Consider the following 19,948-nt stretch of genomic DNA (forward strand, 5'->3'; position numbering starts at 1 on the left):
AGAATTACCGGAGAGTATGCACTTGCCTTGGCTGTTGCTTGCCATCCTTTGCTCCTAACTGCCGCTTGGCATGGTCCGTGCAGTTTCAAGTGCTTTCTCTCTTTGACTCCCCTCTTATTTCACAACTCCACCCCACACCCCAACACAGCTAACAATAGTGCAGATTGAAGGTTTGAAAATAATATAAAGAATTAGAATGCCGGAAATGAACATTTAAAACTTGGTTACAGTGATCACTGCTCCTAAATCCACCAGCCTTATCCCAATGTGGAGAGTCTCCTACTTGCTGCCTCCCACCTCAGTCTTGCTGACATGCTGCTATAGTTTCAGTTTCTCTTCCTATGAGTGGGAGTTCCCCTTGACCTAGTCCAAAACTCCCATTTATTTTTTGACAGGCCTTAGCTAGAGGATGAAAAGCCAGTGTGTACTCAATAATTCCCCCAAATTGGAGCTCTACCCACTCTGAAGGTAGCCATTCACATTGTTTTGCAAAATTGTCTCTCTCCTCTTTGTTGCACCCATCCTCAGGAGACTAAACCAAGGACTAAACATTGCATATTTAAAATGCCCTTAAAAGTGTTTACTCAAACAATTAACAATAAAAATCTTTCCTTCAAAAATTGATACTGCTCTTCCTGATATATAAAAATGGCTGCAATTTTTTTAGTTTCACTCTTTTTGTCTTAATTTATCAATCTTGTCTGCCTTGATGGTAAGAACAGTGTCTTGTCCTCCTGGGTTTGTGCCCAAATTTTGTCAATTTCCCACAAGAGGGAAAGTGGTCCCCTAACAAAAAGCCAAGGATAGCTTTACCTTTGAGGTGCACGGCAAGGCTGCTACTGGATCCTCCAAGTCCCATTCACCTCTACTTCCAGCTGCTGCAGTGAGAACACCATGTTCAGCCTCTCTTGCACTTGGGTACACCACGTGGCTGAGATTTAGCCGATGAGTGTGAGCATTTCTTCCAGGACTGGGTGGTACAAACCTGCAAAATGTGTAACTCCATGCTATTTTTTCCTTGTGGCTAGGCTGAAAGGGGACCTCCCAGGGCAACTTTTGAGTGTCACACATTGAAAATGGCAGAGAATTCATCAGCTTGGGGCCCTGAATGATTTCATGAAGGAGGGACATGTCATTAGATTGTTCACTTGCCCCAGACCTTTTCAAAGCAAGACAGAAACTTCCATGTTATTGAAACCATTATACTGTTTTGGGTCTGTTTGTTACAGCAGCTAGCCCACCTTAATGCAAGCTGTTAATGGATACTCTATTAGAGATGCCCTGACTCAGATGAGGAATTACCAGAGGCGCCTTGTTATTGTGATAAAGGACACTAATGGTCAAGAAGAGGCCCACTCCCTGTGCCTTCCTGACTTCCACTTCAACATTTTGTCTAAAATTTCACCACATGGTTTGTTTTGGATAAAGACATAATACTTCTAGGAAACTTCTTTTAAAACTGTATCACCTGAAAAGGATGATAACACATTAAACCATAGTTGCCCATGAACCGCCTTAACATAGATGAATTTCTTGCATTTATTTTTTAATGAAATACCTAATGAAGAATTGAGAAAGAGACCCAGGCAGTGAAATGTTGAAGGGCAGACTGGGAGAGATGGGGGAATATCTAGAGGATGGAGCACTTGAGTTTTTGTTCCAACAGAAACAGAAGTCTGGGCAGTAGTCAGTGGAAGGTGGAACGGTGGGATATGGAGAAATCTTAAAGAGTGAAGGGGAAGGGCAGAAGGTTCAAAGAGGAGAGATGAAGGCATTGAAGGAAAATTTCTTCTTGATAATTTGCTAAATGTTGGTCCTCAAATCAGGTGCTTTGGCTCACCCTTTCCCTAGACTTTGAGTAATTCATTTGATGGTCCAACATACTTTATAGATGTGCACATGGCCCCTCAGAAAACCCCTAGTGAAGATCATAACTTTGGGATTTGTTCACACCATATCAGCACTTTCAAAGTTTGGGTGTTTTGACTATTTTTCAGTCAGTACCTTATTTAGAGATTCCTCTAAAAATTACCATCTACTATTTCAGCTTATGCAGGTATTTTCCTTCTGTAGCTCATGGAAAGGAGAAATAGGTGGGCAGGGTGAGGTTATGGGGTCACTGGCACTAAAAGTCAATCATCAAATAATTCAACTGCACTTGTCCACTCGTTTTGAAAACAAGTATGTAGACATGATAGAATCCATTTTATGGTTGAAAATATTGACAGAACATTAAAATTACAGTGATTAAATATTAAATATCTACATCCAGAATTTATACATGTTGGGCAACAGCTGTGTATTCAGGGGTAGCAAATCTTGGGCTCTCTGCCCGACTGTTGGCTATGGTCCCCCTTCACCAATGCAAGCCGTGGAGGTGGGCAGCATCCCTCACGGAGCTGAGGGCTCTGCTTCTCTTATCAATAGAAAGTTTTATTGGTCCTACCCTATACCACATAGGTGCTGCTTCTGCTAGTTGTCTATAGTTACTACAAACTTAGTAGCTTAAACAACAAACATATATTTTATTATAGTTCTGTAGGTCAGCAGTTCAACGCTGGATTCAACATATAAAAACAAGTTGTTGGCTGGGCTGCATTTCTTTCCACAGGCTCCGGAGAGAATCCGTTTCCTTGCTCATCGAGGTTGTTGGCAGAATCCAGTTCCCTGTGGTTATAGGACCGAGGTTCCAGTTTCCTTGCTGGTAGCATGCTGGGGCTGCCCTTAACTTCTAGAGGCTTCTCTCTGGTCCTTGCGCATGGTTCCCTACATCTCAGGACCAACAACGGGGTGTTCAATCCTTTTGATGCTGACATCTCTCTCACCCTTATCTTTCCTTTTTATTCTTCTTTTAAGGACTCATTATATTAGACTGGGCCCACCCAGACAATCTCAGATTCTCTTCCCATTATAAGGCCCATAACCTTAACCACATCTGCAGTCTCTTTTACCGTGTAAGGCAACATCGTCACAAGTATTGGAGATTAGGGGAATCAACATCTTTGGGGGCCATTATTGTGTTTAACACACTCTCAACTAAGAATCATACGAAAAATGTTGGCCTGAAGGGTGATCAGTGTAACTCAATGATAGGACCCAGCCCTCCCAAAGCCTAGGTCAGGTTTCTTTATCACACTTGCAGGTGGATTATAAGCAGGCTGACTTAATCTTGTTTCTAGAAGTAGAATTAAAAGGCATTATCAGAGCACCCAGCACCTCTCCCTGACACCACCATCTTCCTCTTATACCCAAAAACTAGTATTTGAAATTTAAACCATTCAAACTCAATCTTAGTGGGATGTCAAGAACTATGTTTGCCTGGATATAGAGAGCATGAAACTTTTCCCTGGGAGTGTATCTATTTAAACATTTTTATAACAAAATATTAAAAGAGCTGAGCATAAAGGTGTACTATCCTGTGAGGGCCAAGTTTTACCCAGTGTACATTCTTTCTACAATACCCCATTTGGCCCCCACTGGAAACTCGACTGCTTTTCATTTGTGCTGTTTCTTCCAAGTGCAGGGAAATCTTTTTTTTTTTTTTTTTTCATTTCTGGTCACAATGCTCACAGAGAGTGGGCAGGGCAGAAACAGGCACAGCAGTTCATGTGGGCCAGAGAGTGAGTCAGTAGGAAAGTAATCAATGATAAAAGAAGATGGACCATCGCCAGAAGAGGGAATGGACCCCTCAGCATTGGGAAGGGAAAGGGCTGAACTTCCTGCCCTTTAATCTGATACTGGATTAAAGCCATATGAGTTGGTTTAGACAAGGGTATGAAGAAAAAATGCTACTAATGTTGGAAGCAGACAAGTACACAAAGACCAACGGCTGTTTTCGGGTTTTCAGGGGTTCCGGACTTTGCATATCTGCCCTCAATCTCTCCCCTGTTCACAAATGGGTCTGCTTGACAGTAGCAGCTTCTTTTTCCATGAAGGACTCAGGGTGAAGCAGTATCATCTGGGAGCCATTCTTGGAAATACTGGGACCCCACTTGGAAATACTTCCAAGGTTGCTTGATAAGGCTGCCTGAAAACCTCCCATATGGAGCTCTAACAGATGTCCATGCTTACTCACAGTAGATTCTTTCTTTCTGTTCCCCTTCCTAGGACATGCTTGTTCAGTCCCCAGTGGGCCCTTTTTATAGGATATGCCCTGCATCTTTGATGTGAAATCAGTACACAAAATGAGCATCAAAAAGTCCTGGAAGTCTTCCAATAACCTCAGCTAGAGGAGAATTCAATTCAAGTTTGTGCAGCACCAGTTAATAGAACCGTGAGGGAATGACATTGTTGTTGATGCCTGTAACAACATTATATCCCAGATCAGAAACTGCCTGGGTGAGGGTAAAAGCTCTGAGACCTTCATGTAGTATCTGCTCTTTATCATTTAGGACAGTATCTAAGGGAACCATTTCAAGGTTCAAAGTCATGGCTCATGGAGGTGCCAATCATTGTCAACAGAACCATTTTCTTCTGAGAATACAAAGATCTGCACAGATGTGAGCTGACGGGAGGGCAGTGGGCAGAGAGCAGGTGAGCTCTGTGCTATTAATGGTGGGACTTTGCTGACTTGCCTTGATAATGGTGGGAACTCTTAGAGTGATGTCATTACAACTGAGCTTCCTCCAGATTTATATCTATTATCATTATTATTTTTATTATTTGGCTTCCAGGACAGGGAGTATGTGTGAAAACAACAGCCCCCGCAGGCGCCAGGGCCCCACAGCAGAGACGCCAATGGGGCCTGTGGTGCTGTCCACTGGGACTTACAGGCCAAACTGGGAAACACCGACTGTGTCTCAGTGATTTACCTCGGGGGGCAGCGGCCAGCAAGCCACTTGCTTTACAGGAGTCCAGGACAGAAATTCTGTGTAATTCTTATGCTAAAAACGTCATCAACCTCACTGGGCTGCCTTTAAGCTCCCTGGGTCACTAGGCCAGGGGCTAGACCCCCCCGGAAGCAGCCGCCTCCTTTCTTCTGTCACCACTCCTTCCAAAGCACACAGCGAGGGTCACACCACCCTGAACACATCTGATCTTGTCTCATCCCAGAAGCTCAACAGGATCAGCCTGGTTAGCACTTAGAAGGGAGCTTGCTCCAGACTTAATTCCATGGAATATTTTCTGGCCAGAGGAGGGGCACCTGAAATGCAGTCCCTCAGGCAGCCCTCAGATGGACCTCATGCTGGCTCACAGTTGGAGTCACAATTCCTACAAGAGCTCATCTTTTTCCACCACTTTAAGTACTCACAGGCTTGATCATTCCTACAGATAAAGTAGGGGTTTTTGGTTTGTTTTATCTTTTGTCATTCTGTGAAAGCTAAGTGCCCAAGAGCCTCTTTTTAAAACCCTGAGTGGCAATTCTTTTCCAAGTTGAGGCCAGAACTTTTTCTTTATTTCCCTGCTATTGGACTTTGGACATTAGCAGAACGCAGAAGTGTCTTTTGAAATACCACACTGTTCAAATGTTTGTTTTAACCTCTGTTTAGGATAAATCCAGACAGGCGGGCAACTGTAGTAAGCAGGCTAACTTTCCCATTTGCTGTAGTTGCTAAACACTGTACAAACCTTTTCACGTTTGTCAGTTCATGTTAGTCTAATTAGTATAATTAATGGTGGTATCTAGCCTATAAATGGCAATGGATGAGATTATGGGTTTGGAATTCCAACAGTTCTGAGTTTGCTTTCCTACTCCATCCCTGAACTCAAGCTCAGTGAGACCCAGAGAGACTGTTTAGTCTAGGTATCCATTTCCTCATGTGTAAAATAAGGATTCTGCTATCTACATGTAGGGCTAACATAAGATTTATCTAAACTGATGTATAGGAAGCACTAACCACAGTGCCTGACCCACAGTATAATTACTATATATTAGATGTTATCACTTTTGTTAGCAAAACTAAACCATCTACTGTGAGTTATTAAATGCTATGTCTTTCACAAGATGATAATGTTCTTGGAGGGAAATCTAAAGACTTTTTTAAAAGTTCATCTCTTGCTTCCTTTGGAACAGGCAGAAAAAAACTGAGTGATTGGCACCATTCTCTTAACCTAACCTTTTATAATTCAGAGATATATGACCAAAACATGAGGTGGAACATTGCTTGTACAATTGGGGGCTAACTGTGCTGTGCACGGCTATGAATGCAAGCTTGCAGGAACCTAGTGGATCCAGAATGGCCCTGAAATTCAGCCATAAAATGAACAAAGGCCTCAAGCAAAACTGCTGGGAGTCCAGACGAAACAGCGCTGCCTGGGGGAGCAGAATTTCCTGGGCAGAGCAGCTCCCCGGCCTTGGCCTCCTCCCAGGACAGCCCTGCCTCTATCCACACTCAAGGACTCTAAAACACAGAGCAGTTTCACAACCCACTTACTGTGCATGGCCCTTGGGTGGGGAGGCACAACACTTCCTGGCAGGCATTTAGACCTCAACAATAAAACACCTATAAGCCCCTCCGAGGGCGTGGAGAACTTTCGCTGGACTTCTCCTATAGAAGGAAGGGGCCTCCACCCATTTGATGAATCGCACTGCAGTAATCTCCTGACATATGAGGCTGGCACTGGTTCTGAAATTTCCCTGTTGCATTTTTTCACTTTTAGTAAGAGAATATGCGTTAGATATGGTTCCAGTGTTATAAGTCCTCAGCCTTTTTTTGAATGTCTCTCCCATTGAATGATCTTCTAGAGAAAAGAAGGTTCCAAATCAATAGCTCAATGAAAAACACTTCCCTGGATCAGAGGAAGCGGGGAGTGGCATGTTATTTCAATCAGCACAGGGATGGGAAGGAATCCAGTTTTGCCTGGGACTAAGCAATTGCCCAAAGTTGCCACCCAAATCCTCTGTTCACTGAAGAATAGTCCCGATTGTGAGGTTCAAAATCTCACTCAGGAAAATAGAATGGGAGAAATATGGCTCTGAACAATTGGCTCTGACATTTCCTTGAGACAAAATGCCAGGTCTGATGAAGGGCAGCCCACTTGTGACTCTGACAAGAGTGTGCCATGCATGGCCCCCAGTGTGACATGCACAAGCGTTTGCCCCCATGCGGTGGTCACACGCATGCCACCAGCACGCTGGGGCTTCCCGAGCTAGCCGGCCTTTGATCCATTCCACTTTTCATTGATCCTTCCCGCCATACCCAAATCTCTTTCCAAAGGATTTAACTCCTGCAGCACTGTCTAGGGAGAAAGGGCTTTACTTGGCGACTTTTGGTTTACAGGATCGTTGGTGAACAATCAGCCTGTCTGGCAGGAAGGTGCGCCCACAGATGTTGCAGGGAACCAACTGGCTCTGGGCACTTGTCCAGGCAGCTTCATTTAAGGCATCGAGATCGTAGAAGCCTTTGGCTGCAAAGTTAAAGAACAAAGGAACAACAAGAGAGAAAGGAAGGGGAAAGAGAAAGGTGAAATGGGCCCGTTTTCGTGGTGGAGAACCATAGTCTACTTTTTTATGGAAAACATTTTCAGGAAATACCTGTTGACTGAGGCTTTTAAACAAATCCTATTACTTTGGCCAAAAAAAAAAAAAAAAAAAGTGCTGTTCACTCCAGGGTTGAGTAAAGTTAGCTACGAACCAGAGGCCTTCCACACGCTGGATTTTAAAACGGAAAGACATTGTTTTGTGCTATGCTGTGCATTCTTTACTAATTATTAACATCTTTGCTTACGCATTATCTTGCAAATATAACTTTTGGCCTTCTTTCGGTTGACTCTAAATATAAACTTACATAGGAAAGGGAACATGTATTTGTATTTTCCCCTTCCGTAATCCTTCAGTGGAATGTTTTTAGAGGCCAACACTGACAGTTGAGAGTGAATTTAAGATAAATTATATCATAAAAATTTATCATGTCTTTAAGGCCATAAACTCAGAGATTCCTTAAGTAATTAAAGTGAAGAATGAAAACAGAATAGTTAATCTGACGAAAAGGGGTGCCCTTAGGAAAACAAAGGAGACAGCTGAAAGATGTATAATCTTCGCTGGCAGAGTGCAGGAAAAAAGGCATATGGCTTTGTTTTAGAGAAACAGTGTGGGATTTAGCTTTAATGAACCTTATTTAAATAGAACGACTTTAGTACATTAAATTGACTATGTCTTAGAGTCTCCCAAAATAGGCCCCCAAAGTGTAGCCAGGCACTCAAAAATATTTAACAGTTTTTTTTATCATTTTCATAGCATATATTTCCTCGTTAAAGCCCAGGCAATTCTCAGATGATTTCTGTCTAATGGTTCACACAACCATAGCAAACCTCAGATTCCTTAACATGCCTACTCCTAATATTCTTTTTATTTTTTTTTTCTTCATGGAAAATTTAGTAAACTACAGCAAACCTAGTATTTCTCCTTTGGATAAAGTATCACTTTCTACATAGGATATGGGAGTGTTTTTGAGTGCTTTGAAAACTGTTGCAAAAAGAAAGGCACTGACTTTCTTCTTACTCATAAGTTTTAATATGGACTAAAAATTCCAGAGTATTCATTGTAAGATGATTCATCACACCTCTAAAAGTGTTCACAGAGGGCTCTGACTCTGGGTCTGAAGGAAGGGTTATTTGAACTCTACGATTACAGTAAGTCCACAAGGTGGAGTAGTAATGGGAATTCTCTTGGCCTAGAGACGAAGGACTTCTTCAGAAACAAAAACAACCCAAGGCCAACAGGAAAATTACAGGGGGTGCAGTTATAGGGCCTAGTTTTTCCATCTGTAGGCAATAGCAGAAGAATGAACCCACCAGGGCTTCCAAAATGGTTGTTTCTTTCACCTCTTCTAGACTTGTGATAATTATGCTCAAGCAGAGAAAGTTATACATATTAAGTGAAGGAAACACATTTTTGATACCAAATGAGAATCGGTAGGAGAGTTCCAGTAAGGCAAACAATCTCTTTGTAGGCAAATGCTCTAATTTCAGTGGATGGATATTTTCATCTTGAGCTCTTTTCCCATCTCTACTCAGAGTCCTTCTCTAAGCAAGAACTGTGAATAGTTGAATTCTGGAAGCATCTAGAAATTTATTATGATGATCTAAATTCCATTCCGTGGGTTGTTAAAAATTCTCTTTAGTCACATCTCTAATAAGTGCTTTGGACTAAATGATACTAAATAACCTACAAGGTACCTTCCAGCTCTGCAACTCTGTGGCTACATAGGGAGAATGACTGAATTAAATAATACTCCTCTTTAAACCAAGAATGATATTCTTTTGAAGGGAGTTAGGGGTTCAAATGAGAATATGACAATGGTAGACATGAGAAAGTCGGAGCTCGTATGGCAAAAATATTCTCTGAACTACTTTATTCTCATACCCTAAATGAAATGCATAAGGCTCCGTAACAAGGTCATGCAGCGTGCTTAATGGAGTTCCACTTTCATTTGGCTTTTGTACTGCTTAACAAAGTACTAATGGCAAAATTTTAAAAATCTGGACATTTCATATAGATATCTAGATTTTCAGTTTCTTTTGATTTTTGAAAGGTGTGACCACACTGTGCTAAATTTCTTAATGACAACACCAGCTGGAACAGGGCAACATCTCTCTATATCTCTATTTTATTTTACTTTTTCAAAACATATTTTATTGATTTCAGAGAGAGGAAGGGAGAGTGAGAGTGAGATAGAAACATCAATGAGGAGAGAGAGGCATCAGGTCAGCTGCCCCCTACACGCCCCCTGCCGGGGATCGAGCCTGAGCCTGCAGCTGAGGCATGTGCCCTGACAGGGAATCCAACCGAGATCCCCTGGATCACAGGTCAATGCTCAGCCACTGAGCCACGCCAGCCGGGCAGCATCTGTCTACTTTAGAGGGAGCCAGCACTTTCCAGCTCACCATAGCTTTCACTGTCCCCTTTTTCATGCATGGACCAATTTATTCAATTTTGGAACCTGATTAGTATACCCTGTAAGCATTTGAGTTTGGTAGCCCTGTTCTACAAACTCTAAGATGCATTCATATTTGAAAACATGTCACCAGATGTCCCAAAGGTTTTTTAAGCTTCATGGTTTTTAAATATTATGTTTGATATATACGAAAGTAACTTTTGAGAAATATGTAAATTCCAGTGGGTTCTTCTTCTTGCATAGCTTTTCCAGGATGTAGTGTCTTTATGTCTCAGCATCTGAAGACAACACTTTGGGCGGGCATTCCAGAACTATTTTTCCTATTCGGCTATAGCCAAGACAGTAAATATTGCTGATTTCAGTTGTGTGAACCAGAGAGAAAAAGAATATCTTCTACTCTTATAAGTTTAGAGAGAAAAGTCTCTCCTTATGCTGAAGTCTTTTCGTTCAAAAACTTACCAGTAATGGTCCTGACTTCAGGTTTTTTAGGTTCTGGTCTCCTCAACTCTTTAGGCAACGAATTGTTTTCATGATGCCATTTTTTCAGACACTGTGGCTCATGAATGGCAATAGATTTTGTTCCATATTCACGACCACAAATGTAGCAAATGATTGTTGGTGGACGCCTAATCATTGTTGGCTGCAAATAACAGAAAATGCCTGTTAGGTAATATTTAGGAAATTAGATTTTAAAGTTATAATGCATTCAAATTAGCTAAAAAATCAATATGTTTCTTAAAAACTCCAATTAGGCTGGTAAAGTTCACCTTTTTGGAAATTAAGAGAACCAAGTTCTATTATCTGAGTAATTTGGGTGGGGTGAGAATGTGAATTTTTTGGGGAAGGATAGAAAATAAAGATGAGCTAAGCAGAATTCTATATATTGGTACTTTATAAAATATATTTTTTCATTTAATAAATATTGTCTTCTGACTATTCTCCTCCACGATGGGAGAATTCAATGATAAATTAGTTATGAATCATCCTCTCAAAAACACCAGGGTCTGGTACACCAATGTGTCTGAGAAATAATGTGATAAGTGCCACTGGAGAGTTTGTAACAGTGCTACACCTGCCCACATCCTCTCATGTAAACAACTTTCTACGCAAGCTCCTGTGTTTCTCTGCCGTTTCTGACCAGGAGCAGGCTCCACACACAGGGAGAGCAGCTGATCAGTTACAGGTGGAAATTAGATGAATGTCCAGCTTCCTCCCTAAGGCTGATTCCAGAGTCTTCCAGAGGTCCCCACTGGGACTGCAGCCCAATCGCTCATTAACACACTATGTAGGAGCCCTTCTCTTCCCCATCTCTCCTCCCACTGCTTTCCTGGGGGGTTTCCTGGGATCACCTCCTAGATAAATTACTTGAACTCAAATTCTTTTCTTAGCATCTGTCCTCTGGGAGAACGAAATCTAAGGCAGAGTTAAGGACAAAATGCACTAGGGGGCTTCTCCTTCTGTCTAAGATATTGAAAGTTACAGGAGATATTGCTTCCATCTAAACAATGAGACCAAATCAGGTAACCTGCAGAATCACAATTTTTGAGCCCATCGGAGACTCTAAGTTGCAAGATAAATTAATGAACTAAAGGGACTGCCTAAGTTTGATGGTGGATCAGCAGAACCAAGAGAAGACACCCCACACTCCAACTTTACATGAGTATGGACAGCAATTGCCTGCCTCATAAAGGGGCAGGACAGACCACTGTGAACCCCGCTTTCCCATCTACCAGGTCTTAAACCCAGTAACAGGAGGTGACCGGGTGACACTGGAGAGAGGCAGGAGCACTGAGAGAAACCATTGCCAAGTCAAGAACACAGTGCCTGCCTAAATCTTAGGGTAGAGGTAGAGAATCAGGCCTTGCACTGAATGCCAGATAAGAGCAGCCTACTGCTGGAGGGCGTAACGATAAGAAGGACTCTGGTGCAGGCATGTCGGGTCCACAGGAGTCTAAGGGTGCAGCAGGAGGACTGGGAGGAGCCCTCTGGCTCCAGGCCTTACACTAAGTACAAGGCAGAGGCAGTTTACCACTGGAGGAATTTAAAGGCTATAGTATTTTGAACATAACTGAAGCAAAGAGAAGGTCCAGACCTTGCTAAATTACAGACTACATTGACACAACCACTTACACTCGCAGCCTGACAGAACAGCCATACTCATTTCTGGGCATAAGTACAATTTACCTCAGAATCTTACAATGTCCAGCATTCAATCAAAATTATAAAGTGTGCACATGCACGCACACACACACACACAGAAATTAGGGTCCATCACTGTCAGATCTTGAGTGCAACCAGATCCAGGTATGGCCTAAATATTGGGATTATCAGGGTTTTAAAATACTTATTTTAAAAATAATTATTTTAAATAATTCTATGTGAAAGGATCTAGAGGAAAAGGTAGGGAGAATGCATAAATATATGGGAAATTAAAGCTGAGAGATTAAAAAGCAAGTAAAAATTATTTAGGAAAACCAAAATAATAGGAAACCATTAAGCAGGGGAATAACCTATCATTGCATTTCAAGAAAGTTAGCCCAGTTGTAATGTATCTAACAGGCTAGCAGGGCCGCATATCTCAGCTTGAACACTCATGGCTCTGGGGGTAATGAAATCATAGGTCCAGGAGAACACCCATGTTTGATTCTAGGTCACAAGAAAGAGGGTGATGTGACTACTGAAAGGGGGCCATCAAGAAAGACAGGTTGGGGAAGAAGGAAAATCTAGAACTTGTTTTGGACCTGTTGCGTTTCACTTAGTAGAATTTAAACATGAATAAATCCAGCCTAAACAGAAAATAGAGGCCTGTGATTCAGGATTGATGGGCTTCAGAACTGTTCACACAGAAAAGACATCTAAAACCATGAAAATTCCAGAAAAGCAGTATATAGAGTTTGTTTGGAGAAAAAATTTTGGGAGAATATCTACAAGATTGGGCAAGGGAAATGGAAGTCTAAAGAGATAAAGGTTCAAGTTTGCTGTTAAAGAACCAGGGAATGGAGACCAAAAAACAACTCCATTCAGGATTCTGAAAACACTTTTGATTTCCAGAAAGATGGTGTCAAATGTTACAGCGAGGAATGGGGGTTGGAAAAGATCGTTAGCTTTGGTTACCAAATATAGATTATACATCAGTGACTTTTGAGAGTTCAGTTCCAACGGAGTGTAAGAACAAAACTAAATTTTTAGGAGTTAAATAAACATCAGGTAGAGGAGAAGAGGAATGCACATCCAAAAAATTTGCCGAGAGGAAATGTGAGAGATAAGCAGCCTCGAAGAAAGATTTGTGGTGGTGTTTTTAGGCCAGGAGTGTCTTTGGCAGAAAGAGAGACTGCAGGCCTAAGAGGAAAGGAATAACCAGTTTTAAAAAGGCCTCAGAGGAGGCAGGAGGAGATGTAATCAAAGGTGTCATTGGCAACGGTAGCCTGAGGAAGGGGAAGGAATAGGAAATGGATGAAGTTAGGGAAAGGTTGCTGCAGAGAGGGAGCCACTCGTGGAGCTCAGGAAGCTGAACTGAGTCTTTTAAGAATGAGGCAAAGGGATCTTCAGAGCACAAAGAGATTCAAATTCTGAGAGAAAGAACAGGGGAAAAGACTGGGATCGGGCACTGCGAGAAGTGTAATAGTGATTTAATGAGGGAAGAACACGTACCCAATAACAGAAAAGACCCAGGTATGTCGAGGTGCAAGAAATTTTAGTGAAATTAAGTGACCTTTTCCAGTATGTTCTTAAGTAGCACTGGGTGGCATGAAAGCAGAAATTAAGTTGGTGGTGTGGTCTTCTTTGGGGAAATAAAACATGGTAAAGTATGTTTTAGAATCAGCCTGCTTTTAACTAAGACTGTTGGAGGCTACACCTGCAGTGGAGGGGGCACAGAGGATGATTGAAATCAGAAGAAAAAACATGATTTCTGCACAGCCAAGCAGAAAGAACAGATTCTAGATGAGCAAATCCGCAATTAATATTGACCAAGCAAAGTGGAAAATGAAGTCACTCACTTGAGGATCTAAGTTTTTTAAAAAGCACATTAATTTGATGTAGAGTATTTTTATTCTATTATTCTGTCCTGAGTTATGGCAATAGGTTGGATTAATCAAAATAACTAAATAGTTGTTAATCCTTCCTTGTTATTAGCCAATTAGCACCTAACATCTAAAAAGTGACTTAAAATATTAGTGGAATTCAAGACTTAAATGAAAGAATTAAGCAGAAGCAATAATTTTCAAAATATCCAAAAGTTTCTTACTATTTTTTACGTTTATTTACTTGAAATATTAATTAAATGCAGGTTTTTCAGCTTAAAAATGAGGTTATTCTTTTTGCTTTGAGAGTAATGAATTTATTAAAATTCCATATGGAAAGTATGAGCCAAATCCAGTACTTAACCAAGCATATAAGTGAAATAAATGGCACGGGTCAGAAATGAAGGCATTCACGTCACATTGTCAAAAGGTTTCTTTTGGAAGGAGACATTAGAAGAAAACAGGCAGACACAGAGGCCAGAAGACATGCACAAAATAACTTAAAGGGATGTGGGAGAAAATTAATGCCATAAAAAGTCTAAGATGTTCTATATTACATTTTCCAAAGCATGCCGCGTGCTCTGTATTTGTGGTTGAACTGCAGTTGAACCTGCAACGTATTCCATATTCTTGGGTTTTGAACATCTCACTCCTAAGCCATGCTCTAGGGGAGTGCGAGCAGCCCAGACACAGCAGAAGAGAAGAATGAATCCCTGTGGGTCTGAATAGAGATAAGAGACCCTCTTCTATTTTTCGTTAATTTCACGATTGTCAATCTGAAACTTCCAGGGAAAGCGAAACAAGCTCCAACTTGTGGCTCTTGCCAGTATCCCAACTGCCAAAGTTTTCCCCTTCAGTCTCTGTCCCGTTTTCAGATGGAAGCGGATGTGCGGGCATGGGGAGGAAGAGGAGACCACAGGCCTGGCAGAAGGGGCAGAGGCCTTTCTTGGGACACAGCCTAACAGAGCAAGGCTGGGCCTGGAAGGTTTGCACAAGGATCTGTCTGCACGGGACCTTGCCAGGGCCTGCCAGCTCCAGGAAAGTGCAATCGCAGGAAGGCAAAGGGGGAGCGGGTAAGTCTGAAGTTCCTACAGAGCCAAAGATTCCATCAACAGTTTTCCTGTCAGCATTTCAGATCTTTTTGGGGAGAGGTACTACGTTTTTAACACTGAGGTAGAAGATTTTTTAAAAAGTCAATCCTGAATCGACATAGTGCTATGTCAGGTGTGAACTGTTTCTGGGAAGAGGGAAACCACATGCCCTACACACAAAATTTATTGGGGATCATCACAAGTTTGCGGTTATTCTTTGTTCCTGGGAAAGTCTATTGAGGCTGGATACAGACAGAGGCCCTTGAACGCTTCAGGGAAAGCTTTCATGTGTGCATTTCTTTCAACTCGAATCCACTAACTTTCATATGTTTTCAATCACTTTGCTGGCCACTATTGGAATTACCATTTTACTTTCCATGCAGCATTTTTTTCTTTCCGTTAATGTCTTTTCTCTGTCAGGAACACCGTGTGTTCAATCTTTTAGGCCAGGACTGTGCAATGCAAAGGGAAGTGAACATTTAACAACTTTTCTCCTACTTAGTGTAGATGATCTGTCATCTGTCCATTCATTTTTACAATTTAAAACAAATGGCTATAGCCCAGCCAGTGTGGCTCAGCGGTTGAGCATCAACCTATGATCGAGGAGATCGAGGTTCAATTCCCGGTCAGGGCACATGCCCTGGTTGTGGGCTCAATCTCCTGTAGGGGGCATGCAGGAGGCAGTCAGTCGATGACTCTCATCACTGATGTTTCTCTCTCTCTCTCCCTCTCCCTTCCTCTCATGGAAATCAATAAAGGCATATTTAAAATAAATAAATACATAAATAAATAAAAATAGCTATAATACCACCATTAAAGCACGGGGGAAAGACTAAGGACCACGAAAGAGGGTGGTTTGGTGAACAAACTTAAAAGGGGTGTTGCTGGAAGAAGAATGGACATAGTTCCATAAAACTGGACTAGGACGCCTATTTCAGATAGCTTCAAATAGCTCTCGTTGCCCTCCCTGATAACTTAGGCTGAAAGGGAACCACAGTGAACTACACAACTCAATAACAAATAGAGCTCATAGAGAAAGTATAACGATTAGAAGGAAAAAATATTTCTAACTAACTATTATTGCATGAATCATAACAAAAGAGATATTGAAATTAAAATTGAAGTCATTACTAGCAGTTTTATAAAAGATCAGAAACACTCTACATTTGGTCATTTCTTATATTAACCCCACAGTACATACTAAGTAATAATAGTGTGAGATTATAGTTGTGCAATATTATTTGTAGGAGAGTTAGGAGAACACAATTAAAAGATGTAGCTTTTTGAGGATTTGATGTGAAATAGATATTAGTAAGTGATAATTATGGGCAATATGCCCCTTTGAAAACCTAATGAGTACTATGATCTTCTCCCCAGAAAAATACACACGTATACAGAATTATGGATATAATTTTGAATGATTGGTGGACTCTGTAAAACTCATCCATTAACTCCAGGAAGTGAGCTTTTGGGCCTTTAGTCAGAGCCAAATGTTTTTTCCAAATAGATGTGCCTTTGTATAAGGAGCCATTTGGCACCATTTAAATGACTCAAAGGTACTGACATGAAGCACGTAGAAACTTATGAAATACACCACTTCTGGCTTTAGGGTGATCTTAAGTCTTGCTTTGCCTAAAACAGTCCCTATTATACCCATTGTCATTTATTCTCTAAACTGTCCCTGTTTAGTCAATAAATTATATAGTCACTCTACTTCCATTCCTTTATATATATATATATAATGTTTTTGTTGATTTCAGAGAGAGAAAGGGAGAGAGGGAGAGAGAAACATAAATGATGAGAGAGAGTCATTGATCGACTGCCTCGTGTATGCCTCCTACAAGAGATCGAGCCCACAACCCCAGGCATGTGCGCTGACTGGAAATTGAACCATGACCCCCTGGTTCATGGGTTGACATTCAACCACTGAGCCCCGCCAGCCAGGCTGCTTCCATTCCTTTTTGAAAAAATCAACTACTAAATTTTAAGCAATCAAGAGATTGCTCAGCAATATTGAAGCTGTGACTATAAGACTGCCAATGAATTCATTTAAATATAGAACAAGGCAAGATGACTATAGGAATTATGGTTAGAGAAGAGAATATAAAAGAAATATACCTTGACAAATAAAAATGTTTATAAAAATTGGCAAGGCAAAGATTTTAATGATATTAAGTTCTTTGGACCTTTCATGGCCAACAGTCAATTAAAACAGTATAAAATTAAAAAATGGAGTTAAAAATTTCAAATCCTTTAATAATTTATCTTTGTTTTTTAACTTTAGTGGGCCCTTTAAAAACTAATATTCTTTTAGTGAAAAAATATTTTTCTGAAGTTCTGCAATATCATCAATTATACTTTGGTTTATTTTTGTCAAATTCAATAAAATTAAATATAGCCTCTATTAACAAAAACTTGGATATGAAGATCTCACTTCTATGAAAAAATCTGCATGTCTATTAATTTATATATATGTTTATCTACATAGAGATGTGTCCGGAATGATATTCACTAAGGTCAAACTAATTTGGGGGTAATTTTAATGCTAATTTTTATACTTTCCAAGTGGCGTAAGTTTTTATAATGAATTTGTGTCATTTTTATAATAATAATAAAATAATTTTTAAAAGTAAACTCCAGAGTCAAAACTTAAGCAGAAATTAGTCCTAAAAGGAAAAATCAAGTGGAGCCTAAGCAACTTTCTGAAAGTTCCTTGAACTGATAAAAGATGATAGTCGAGGCTTTGTATAGAATACAGTTTAATGTTGTAATTAACTAGTCACTGAAATTACAAATGATATTAGAGATGAACACAACTTTGCATTGCATAAAATAAAAGTATAATGCAAAATGAAAATATTTATAGTATCTTAAATTATATTATTCAAATATATTATTCTATTGTGTCAACTGTGCATAGTTGAATATACATCAGTTAGATACTTGTATGATGCAACTCAACTGAAGTCCTAGAATTCTGCTCCAATACTTTAAAAAGCAGTAACAAGGGCCTGGAAAAATAATCTGAGGACAGGATTTAGCATGAGTCTGCTTCAACCATAAAATAATCTAAATATAGCTCTTGTAGATATTTTAATTTTGTTCAGGCTTGTTTTCTTGGCTTGGTTGCATTAGTCAAAAAATAAATTCACAAATAACTAAATGGGACCATATGGTATTAGCCATCATGTGTTGAAAGTGGCAGCCAAAAAGATAATTTGGGAGATGGCTCGACTGCACTATCCCTTGGGTCCTTTGTTACTCATTGCGGCTGGACTGACAAATCACCGTACATTTCCAGCCTCCCACCTGCCCTCCTCCCCTCTGCACTTCACTATGTTCTGTGCACACTTGACCTGTCTAATGTGACAGGAATTTCTGTGGTTCCCCATGGCTACAGAATAAAGGCCAAATACTTTATACTGACTTCACTCATGCCCAACCTTAGCCCCATGAAGCAAACAGGTCTGCTAGCCACACCGAACTCAGCTCCATTCCCCAAGCTAGAAGCCACAGTCCTCAGCTTTCCTGTCTCCATGACTTTACTCATCTGCTCCTTCCAGCAACAAGCACTTAAATGGAAATAGAGCACCTGTATCTTGCTGGAGGTTATGGGGAATTCCAATCCTTAGCTTTCTTTAGTAATAAACACAAACACTCAAACTACTAATTAAATTAGAGGGCAAAATTTGTAAGTGCCATGATAGGAAGACAGAGTGCCATAGGAGGCAGAAGTAGGAAAAAAGGGAAGTTTTGACCAGCAGCCAATGAAGAGGGTGATATTTGAAGTGGTTTTATTGAATAGGTAGAACAGTACTGATGTGGGGAGGACCCCTTCAAGTAAACAACATGATCTATTCAACAGCTGTTCAATAGTGCTCTAGTATATTAATATGAAAGCTATTGAGTCCATAGTGAAAAGACTGATTAGAGGAAGTGTGAAAGCAAGAATCAGTCTGTTCAGCATGGGACTGAAACAGGTCAGACCTTGAGAGCACAGTCAGTGTTGGCATCTTTTCTGTGTCCTCCAACCTTCCCACCTTGGTCCTGACCCCAGGCTCCATCCTCATGTCATTAGAAGCTAGCCATGGTTCAGTGGCTGGGTAGGGATTTGGCCTAGAAGCTGGTACTTTCTATGTCAAGATTGCTACATCAACCACATTAAGGTATTGTGCTGTTGTGGGAGTCAGGCAGAGAGAGGGCGATGAAAAAAGTAAAGTGTCTTGATCTTGTTGAGACCTGAGTGCAAGGTTGAAGATTTAATATCTATGAGACAGAATCAGGTCAAGAAAGAAGCTGGGGGCAATTCATAGTTTTCACATACTAAAACATCTTGATTCGTCCGTATGCAAGAAACAAGAACTAGTTGTGCCTGTACTGAAAGAGACTGAAGAACTCTCAATGATGATAATAACACTAATACAACTGGAAACATCATAATACCACCGTCCAATGGACCATTACTCAGCAGTAAAGAAAGAACTGCTGTTATTTGCACCAACATGGATGAAACTCAGAAACATTCTGCTGAAGGAAGCCAGACACAAAAGCGTACATTACTCTCTCCATTTACAGGGGTCCCTCGGTTTCTGAATGTGATCAGTTCTGGAAGCCTGTTGGAGCTCTGAAACATTAAAAAACCAAGGCATCCACAGCCCACAGCTAGGCCTCAGGGTCTTGCCCTCAGGGGAAGCCGCGGGGCCTGTTCGACTTCCGAGGCGTGTTCGGAAACTGAAGCATTTACTTCTGGGTTTATGGTGTTCATAACCCAACATGTTCATCAATGGAGACATTCAAAAACCAAGGGACCACTGTATATAAAATCCAAACCAAGCCGTAGTGATTAAAAATCAAATCAAGGGTTGCCTGGAAGCTGGAGGTGGAAGGAGGAATAAAGGGGGTAAGGAAGCTTTGGGGGTGATGGAAATGGTTGTCTCTCGATTATGGTGGCGATGTAACAGGTATATAAAACAGCCGAAGCTCCTTGATTGCCCATGTG

General features: G+C 40.9%; 1 protein-coding gene across 1 annotated transcript in view; it reads right to left on the reverse strand.

The window, feature by feature from the left end:
* Window positions 1-686: 686 nt before the first annotated feature.
* Window positions 687-19,948, reverse strand: part of LOC308555338 (zinc finger protein 474-like) — a 62,002-nt gene continuing 42,740 nt past the window's right edge. The window contains exons 4-5 of the mRNA XM_081133511.1: window positions 10,296-10,476; window positions 687-7,347 (exon numbers count right to left, since the gene is read on the reverse strand). Coding sequence (XP_080989637.1) covers window positions 7,196-7,347; window positions 10,296-10,476 — 333 coding nt within the window. The 3' untranslated portion in view covers window positions 687-7,195. The remainder of the gene's footprint in view (window positions 7,348-10,295; window positions 10,477-19,948) is intronic.

The sequence above is a fragment of the Miniopterus schreibersii genome, assembly GCF_964146895.1.
Source record: "Miniopterus schreibersii genome assembly, chromosome: 3".
Lineage (NCBI taxonomy): Eukaryota > Metazoa > Chordata > Mammalia > Chiroptera > Miniopteridae > Miniopterus > Miniopterus schreibersii.